The 8,365-nt window shown below is 33.7% G+C and overlaps 1 protein-coding gene across 1 annotated transcript; it reads left to right on the forward strand.

Moving 5' to 3' along the window:
• The first annotated feature begins 5,246 nt into the window (after positions 1–5,246).
• LOC140879305 (uncharacterized) lies at positions 5,247–6,854 on the forward strand. The gene is made up of 3 exons (XM_073282981.1): positions 5,247–5,436; positions 6,140–6,319; positions 6,613–6,854. The coding sequence occupies exons 1-3, from the start codon at positions 5,247–5,249 to the stop codon at positions 6,852–6,854; spliced, it is 612 nt and encodes a 203-aa protein (XP_073139082.1).
• Positions 6,855–8,365: the final 1,511 nt, after the last annotated feature.

Genomic DNA, 8,365 nt, shown 5'->3' on the forward strand with positions numbered 1-8,365 from the left:
TTATCCGCCCACTGTTGTGCCTTATCCAGCTCCTCCGCAATGGTCTTCTGATGATACTGCTGCTGCTGCACCTTATTTCCATGGAGATGATGATGATGACGCCGAGTCCTGATGCTCGGTGTCGAATGTATGAGTCCCTTGTTCTTTTTATTGTTTTTAATCATTAGGGACAATGATTACATTAAGTTTGGGGGGGGGGGGGTGAATCAATGTTTGATTTAGTTGTTTGGTTGTTTGGTTGAAAGTTGAGTTTTGAATTTCATAGATAAAATTTTTTGTTGAGTTTAGTTTTTGTTGTTGAGTTGAATTGAGTTGAAAAGGAGTCAAGAAAGAAATGGATGCATGGCTGATGAAATATTTTTGTGCTATAACTGAAATCCATGATTGTCTGCCTATGTGACAAATATTTTTTGAAAATATGGAACCAATTAGATGAACAATTTCCTATATACTCTGTGATTAATACTTGAATCTGATTTTTGAGACATACAGACATAGATATGATTGAGGCATTGTTTGAAATTTTTGGGCCTAATTTTCATTGAATTTATCCTTAGTTGCCCATTTGAGCTACACTTGTATATTAGTACATTGAGGTATGAGAAAATCTGAATTTTTTTTGTGAAAATCATCGTTAACTGCTGATGATTATTTTTTCTTCACTGATTGAGATTTGTATGATTTAATTGTGGATTGAGACTTGTCTAGAACTAGTTCGAACACTCTTCGAGGCGAAATACGGGCAAAACTGAGATTAGGAATGATTTAAGCGATTTTTCTGAATTCGTTTGAGCCTTTCAAGCTACCTATTACTATTTTATCCCTAGTACCTTGTTTGAGCTTTATTGAAAATCGAATGGCATGCGTGTAAACGTGTGATTAAGCCCCCATTCGTAATTATTTCAAGGTCCTACATTGACTACCTGAATAGCCTATACACTATTTCCTACCTTTAAGGGAGTAATTTGAATGCTAAAATATTTATGCTCCTAGTTTTATTTGTGAGAAAAATGATTGGTGTGGTGGATGAATTGAAAAGATGAAAAAAAGTTAGTAGAAAAAAGAGTTGAAAAATGTGGTTGAAAAAGTTGTGAAAGAAAGAAAAAAAATTGTGAGAGAGTTGTGAAAAAGTTGAGAAATGAAGTGAATTGAAATAGAAGTGAATTGTGAAAGAAAAGGAGTTGAAATTAGAGTTTAAGCATGAATATAAATTACTCCTTATTTTGAATTCTTATCCTTCATTTGTAGCCATGAGCCAGGCCTTACATTATAAGCTGAATAAGTCCTATTGACCGAGTCTCAGTTGCCCAATATACTAGTGGAGAAGAGTTGCAAGAATTTAGCCTATGGACTGTTAATTGATACTTTTAATGATTATGAATTTTGATCTAAACACTTACACATTTATTCTTTGCATTTACCTAATTGTGAGTGTTTTTGATTCAATATCTTATATTTGATCTTATGCTATCCTTGAAAAGTCCTCATGATCTATGAATGTTTGAATTGAATTTGGAGAATGGTGTTTTGAACTTGAGTTGCGGAGATTGTGAGTTTATGCGGTTATTATTTTGTGATTGGCTAAAACTTTCAAGTGTTAGTAGGTTGGATATGATTGGATTTGATATTTTTGAAATCATTGATGAGGTCATTGCTCCATAATATTTCTTGACTATTCTTGTTGGTTTTTTTGAGAGAATGAGTTTTTGGAATTTAATAGTTTTGCTCGGGACTAGCAAAAGTCTAAGTTTGGGGGTATTTGATAAGTGTATTTTATACACTTAATTTATATATGATTTTAATTGTTAAATATTTGTTTCGAGCAGATTTATGTGGGTATTGTGTTGTTTTTGTGATTGTAGGAAATTATCGAGATTTTGTGAATTATGGAATTTTGAGGAGAAAAATAAGAAGTTTAGAAGAAAAAGGAAAAGAAAAGAAGAAAGAAGAAAAGAAAAGGAAACAACGTACAGAGTCAGGAGAGGTTAATGGGCTTTTCACAATTGGGCCAAAGATAGCGCTTATCTTTAGCGCTTCTTCAAGAGCTAACGCGCAGAGTTCTGAAATCTGAGAATTGGAAATTTCGAGTTGAAGGCGCGCCCGCGCCGTTCTTAAAGCGCCCGCCCTGTTGCTGATTTGGAAATTTTAATTATTTCGGGTAATAAATTCTTGGGCTTTTTGTGGGCTTTTGATGAGTGATATAAAAGAGATTATTATCAGAGGAGAGGAGAGGGGCCGCCACAATATTTTACACAGAAATCAGAGGGTTTGATCGTGTGATTTGCTGAGGATTTTTCTGGAGCTTAACTGAAGAACGAAGACGGAGTTTGATAGTCCGGACACGGCGTCGACGACGGATTTGTTTCTTATCTTTTATTTAATTCTGACATGTTTGGATTTATTATTTATTGTTTTCAGAATTTTATTATGAACTAATTTTTATAGTCTAGAGGTCGGATGGAACCTGGTGTAGACGCTTTCATGAATTTTTGATTTTATTGAATTGGATTTCTTCTAGATTAATTGTTTTTTCTTGAATTGTTTGTCTTTTCAATTATCTGATCAATAATTGATTTGTTCTATTTATTTGAAATCATTTCTCGGGAGAAGGGATTTTGAATAGGACATTAGAAAATACACTGCTAATTATTTATACAGCTCGGGAGAGTGTATGATTTTAACAGAGCTTTTAAAGAGAACATTGTTTTGTGCTAGATCACTGCGATAAATTCTTAATAGGAATATTGGAATTGAATTGTAGTTGATAAACATTATTTGTTGCTCGGGAGAGGGAAATAATATACGTAAGTGTTCTTGGCTATTAATTGATTGGAATTCATGAAGATTAATTAATTAGGATTGATTGTTGTTGAAACCAGGTGAAATCTATACCTCTAGACCATTATTCTCTGATTGATTTTTAATCTGACAGTTGTGTGCGTGCTTTTAAATCATCTGATTATTTATTTTATTGCAAAATTCTCAAAGTTTGATTTTCTAGATAAAGTTTAGACTATTTTAATTACAAGTACTAAATATTTTCATTTTACTCCCTGTGGGATCGATATCTGAATTATTCACTATATTAAAACTTGACACTCGTACACTTTCGAGGAAATTTCACAACAATATGTCCCCTTGCTCCATATGTCTAGCAGTTACAGTCTTTAAAACTTTCACTTGCTTTCGTATGAGTTCTCCTGAAAAGTTCTTCTGGATGGTATTCTTCCCCTTCTTTGAGATGAGCTTGGTGTTGGGGATGTTCTTGTAGGTCCACTTATTTTCTCTGATCTATAAGATCTGGTCTTTTGTTTGGACCAAACTGTTCTTGATTTCCAAGAACCTCTCATTATTTTATTATAGGGATTATTTTTGAATTTCTTTTTTTTAAATCCCTAGTATCTATTCCCAATGATTTTTTGGAGATCATTTTATCTACAACATAAAGTGGTACATTTATCTATACCCCTTATCTTTTTGTAGTTCTTTTGTAGTGCTGCCATGTGGCACTATTTTGTCAATTTTCCTTTCAGAAAAGAGGCGCGTCTTGCCAATGTATCTGAATTAACTGGAACGTATTCTTTTATAAATATTTCTCTCTAGGGGCTTAGAATTTTTGCGAAAAATTGCTGAATAGCTACATTTTCCTCGAATCTCGAACTCCATCTGTATTTAGTGAATAACATAATGTATTCATCAACTAAACAGATATCATGAAACTCGGGAGTACACAGAGCTTGAGTATATCTTCTCTTTTTCTCCTTATCTTGATTATTGAAATAGCCCACCCCTATAAATTGTGCTTTAAATAGGGTGGTCATTCTTCCTCCAATCTTGCTTAGGGATTCTCCTGCTAAGATTGGTTCTTTAATATCTGTCATAGTCATTTCTCAAGCTATCTTAACAGATCCCATTATACTCATTTCTGGAAGTTTAATGAATCCTTCTTTATTGAGATCTAATATTACTATTGCAATTCTCATAGATGAAGTCCAATCATCTATGAGATCTTCTCTATTTTTGAAGTCCAGAACATCAAGGTTTAACATAACCCCATAAGGATGTATCGGATCTAAAACAGTTTGTTTTGTAAAGAGTTTGAAGGAGTGGGATTTTACTCCTTCTTGTCCTTGTTCTTGCTGGATGTGAATTTTCTCCAACCTGAAATTCACTATGTGGTTCTTCTGTTTTAACCATATATCTCGGAGGATTCCCAGTAGGTTGTTCACCTTCAGGAGAATTCATCTTTAAATCTACAACCTTAATATTCGCAAAATAAATCTGCAAGATCTTGTAGATCCGCAAGATTTAATCTTTCTAAAGTAGTCATCAGATAGTATATTTTTCTGATACTGTTTTTATAAGATTAATCATCATTTCTTGATCAGTTAAAGGTTTTTGTACCATTTTGTTTTTACCTTTATGATGTAACAAAGGTTCGGTACCCAACGAGAGTGGAAATATTCCTCCTTTCCTAGAACTCGATGTTTGTTCTAGATTGTGGATTTTCATTTTAAGATCCTTTAGATTTACAAGAATTTCTTGATCTTGTTTCTTAAGGATTTCTTCAATTTGTCGAGGTATTTCATACAGCTGGTTGCTGTTATATTGTACCATCTTTTTTATTTCTCTAATATCTCCGGAGAGTTTAGAGGAATATGGTGTAATCTCTAGAAATTGAGAATTAGAAATCATATTTTTTACTCTCTTCAGAGCGTATAAAAGACCCGAGTCTTTTTAAGTTATGTTGTAAAGAATCTATTTTAAATAGATTCACTTGTTTATGAGATTCCATATAAATGAAATCCTTCTGGTTCAAACTTTCGTTTGAATCTGTGGTTTGTTGAAAATCTCTTCCTCAACAAAGAAAAGTATGATTTAATGAATACTATAAAGTCTGAATAAAATTACCTAGGCTCTGATACCATTTTGTGAGCCATTTGGGAAAAATTAATACAAATTCTTAATATAAGGGTAGTATAGGAAATTTTTAGTTTGGAGGACATATCAGGGACACATTTTGTTAAAAGGGGGACATAATTGGTAACAAATAATGTCTTATTCTACAGGAATCTCTAGCTTAAGTTCACAAATTCCACCAAATTATCAATATCCACTTCCATTTCGAAATATACAGTTTCCTCCACAAAATTTTCGAAATTTCCAAGGTTTTGGAAATTTTATGAATCATCCGAATTATTCCCCCGAGGTCCACATCAATCGGTTCAAGCCGAATATTGGCAAAAATGAGTCATCCACATTTCACACCGTCGGTTGTTCAAGGCTATGGTACCCCGCACACAACTGATATGCATTTTACATCTCTGATGCCTAATGAACCTGTAACTCCGACATTTGTCCTGGAGACTCAACTTTCCGATCGTGAATCCCCAATTGAGGTGGTCAATTTAGTAAAAACGATTTCAAATTTTGAGGGTACGAGAAAGTGTTTAAGTTGGACAAAGGTGTAAAACGAGGTCTTAGCGAGAAGTTTTTTCACTATCAGTAATGATCCAATAATCGGCAATGATCAGAAAGCGGATTCTTTTTGGAGACGTGTTTCCAGCTACTACAATGAGTCATTGCAACAGAAACTATTCGTTGAAAATTTTTTACGTTGCAAACTTTATAATGGAAAACTAGTCGTTGCAAACTAGCCGTTAGAAACTAGTCATTGCAAATTAACCATCGCATGAGAAAAACTATATATGTATACACATTTTGCTATGAGATCTGCATTCCACTAAGATACCATTTCGCAAACACATATAAAAAACGTGTATCCTCCAAAAATGTCTCATTCTACAGGCAGCTCTAGATCAATTTCCAGCTCGACAAGAGAAGACGAAGTCCATGTTTAAATCGATGAGCAAGCTTATGATCCGGGACAAGAACTGATTTTATTGGTACTTCAACCACACCTACAAGTTATGGAAGCATATCAGAGAAGGGAAACACGCAGAAGAAGGAGGTTCATCCAAATAAATTGTGAAGCTGGGCATGAGAGGCTCGTCGATGATTATTTCTCTACAAATCCAGTGTATCACGGTGAAATATTTCAAAGAAGATTTTGAATGCGAAAAGAGTTATTCTTTCGCATGTGAATGCATTAGAGAATCATTCACCGTTTTTTCAATAGAGGGACGATACTATGCGAAGAAAAGGATTGTCACCACTACAAAATGCACTGTTGCGATTTGTCAACTGGATTACGGAGTCCCCGCCAACCATCTTGACGAGTACCTACGTATGGGTGAATCAACTGCCATCAGGTGTATTTTCAAGTTTTGCGAATACGTGGTTGAAATATTTGGTGCTAGTACTTGAAAAGGCCAAATTCTGATGATTTTCAACGTCTTCTTCAAATGCATGGTGAGAGACACAGCTTCCCTGACATGTTGGGTAGCCTGGATTGTATGCACTGGAAAATGTAAAAATTGTCCAGTTTCTTGGAAATGTCAATTTACAAGGGGACATGGGTCACCAACAATCGTACTTGAGCGGTTGCGTACCATGACCTGTGGATATGACATGCATTCTTTGGAGTCTCCGGTTCACGTAATGATATTAACGTGTTATATGAATCTCCCATATTCAACGTCGTCTTGCAAGAAAATGCGACGGAGATTAATTTCACGGTGAACGACATTGCATATACGAAGGGTTATTATCTAACAGATGGAATATATCCCGATTGGGATACTTTTGTTAAGGCTTTTCCTTTTCTAGATGATCCCAGGAGGAAGTTGTTTAAGGAAAGACAGGAGTCTGCAAGAAAAAATGTCGAACGTGCATTTGGGGTGCTCCAATCTCGATGTGCGATTGTCAGAGGTCCAGCTCGTTATTGGTATTGAAAAAGATAAAACAAATCATGTTAGCATGCATTATTTTGCATAATATGGTTGTTGAGGATGAGGGAGCTCATGTGAAAAATTGGTACAATGATGAAGGTGACAAACCCGCACAGCCTATCCATGGCTCAAACCGAGTATTTCAGGATTACCTTCGGAAAAATTTTGAGCTATGTGATACTCAAATTCATCACCATATTCGTGCCGACTTAGTGGAGCATATCTGGGAGCAATACAACAACAATCCATGAACTAATATTTCATATGTTATTTACAATCTCATCATAGTGTGGTTTTATTCTAAGTTATTGTTGCATTTCAATTTCATAATTACATGATAATTTTAAATAAATTTTGCTTCTCAACTTTGTAATTTTAGCCGCTCAATTGTGATAAGGTGCTCTCACGTCTTGTTTAAATACTTCTTCTGTTGTGGTATTTCTCAAAAACATCTATTTTGTTTAATAAATATATTAAAATATTTTTAATATTATTTTTTTAAAATTAATAAAATTATTTTTTTAAAAAAACGATTATTATTATAAAAATAAATAATAATTTAAATATTTTAAACATATTTAAAATATATTTATTTAATATGAAATAATTTTAAAATGATTGAGTGGACTGTGCAACTCATAAATAATGAGTGTTAATGTCAAAAAGATTGTAGGTGAAAGAGGTATGTTGTTATAATGAGTATGTGGCAGTGGGTCTCATGCTTTTTGATGAGGTGGTGGGTTTTATAAGAGCATCCACAATGCATGGGTGTTATAACACCCACCACATCATCAAAAAGCATGGGGCTCACTATTAATAACACATATCTCTTTCACCCACAATCATTTTAACATTAACACTCATTATTTATGGGTCCCAAATTTCACTCAATAATTTTAAAATTATTTTATATTAAATAAATAAATTTTAAATATGTTTTAAAATGTGAAGAGTAGAATTGAAGAGTGTAATGAGTTGGAATGAAATTATGTGTACACATTGGTAAGTATTTATAGATGGTACCTTCAAAAAAAAGTATTTATATATGGGATTTCAAACTAGTCGTTACAAATTTTTTTAATTTTTTTTATTTAATTCAAATTTAATAAAAAAATTAAATTGCAATTAAAAAATATAATAAAATACAAAATCAATCCGTTGGGAGAAAACACGTACACATATCATAAAATATAATAGGGTTTTTTTATAATTAATTAAAAAAAATAAATTGCAAAAATAATTTGGGTCAGGGGAAATTGCAGAAATACTGCAAAACTCCCCTGGAAAGCGCGGACCATGCAAATAATGCATGGTCCGCGCCTGCTAACAGTGCACGTTGCCTTGGAAGTTGCATGGTCCGTGACACTAAGGGTCATATGATAGTATCGTCCGTGACACCAAAACAGGGAGGGAACTTATTTTTCCTTCTTAAATAGACATCATCCGGCACAAGTTTTATCAAATATGAAGCTCTTTCTCTTCTCATTCTCAAAATTACGAAGCTTCATTCTCAC

This window comes from Henckelia pumila, chromosome 2, assembly GCF_033568475.1.
Source record: "Henckelia pumila isolate YLH828 chromosome 2, ASM3356847v2, whole genome shotgun sequence".
Classification (NCBI taxonomy): domain Eukaryota; kingdom Viridiplantae; phylum Streptophyta; class Magnoliopsida; order Lamiales; family Gesneriaceae; genus Henckelia; species Henckelia pumila.

Bases quoted from the DNA above. Each gene is read 5' to 3' on its own strand.
- LOC140879305 (XM_073282981.1), top strand. From the start codon at position 5,247: ATGAGTCATCCACATTTCACACCGTCGGTTGTTCAAGGCTATGGTACC. The intron at 5,437-6,139 runs GTACGAGAAAGT...TTTTTTCAATAG, and splicing joins AACGATTTCAAATTTTGAGG to AGGGACGATACTATGCGAAG. The intron at 6,320-6,612 runs GTACTTGAAAAG...TCGTCTTGCAAG, and splicing joins GGTTGAAATATTTGGTGCTA to AAAATGCGACGGAGATTAAT.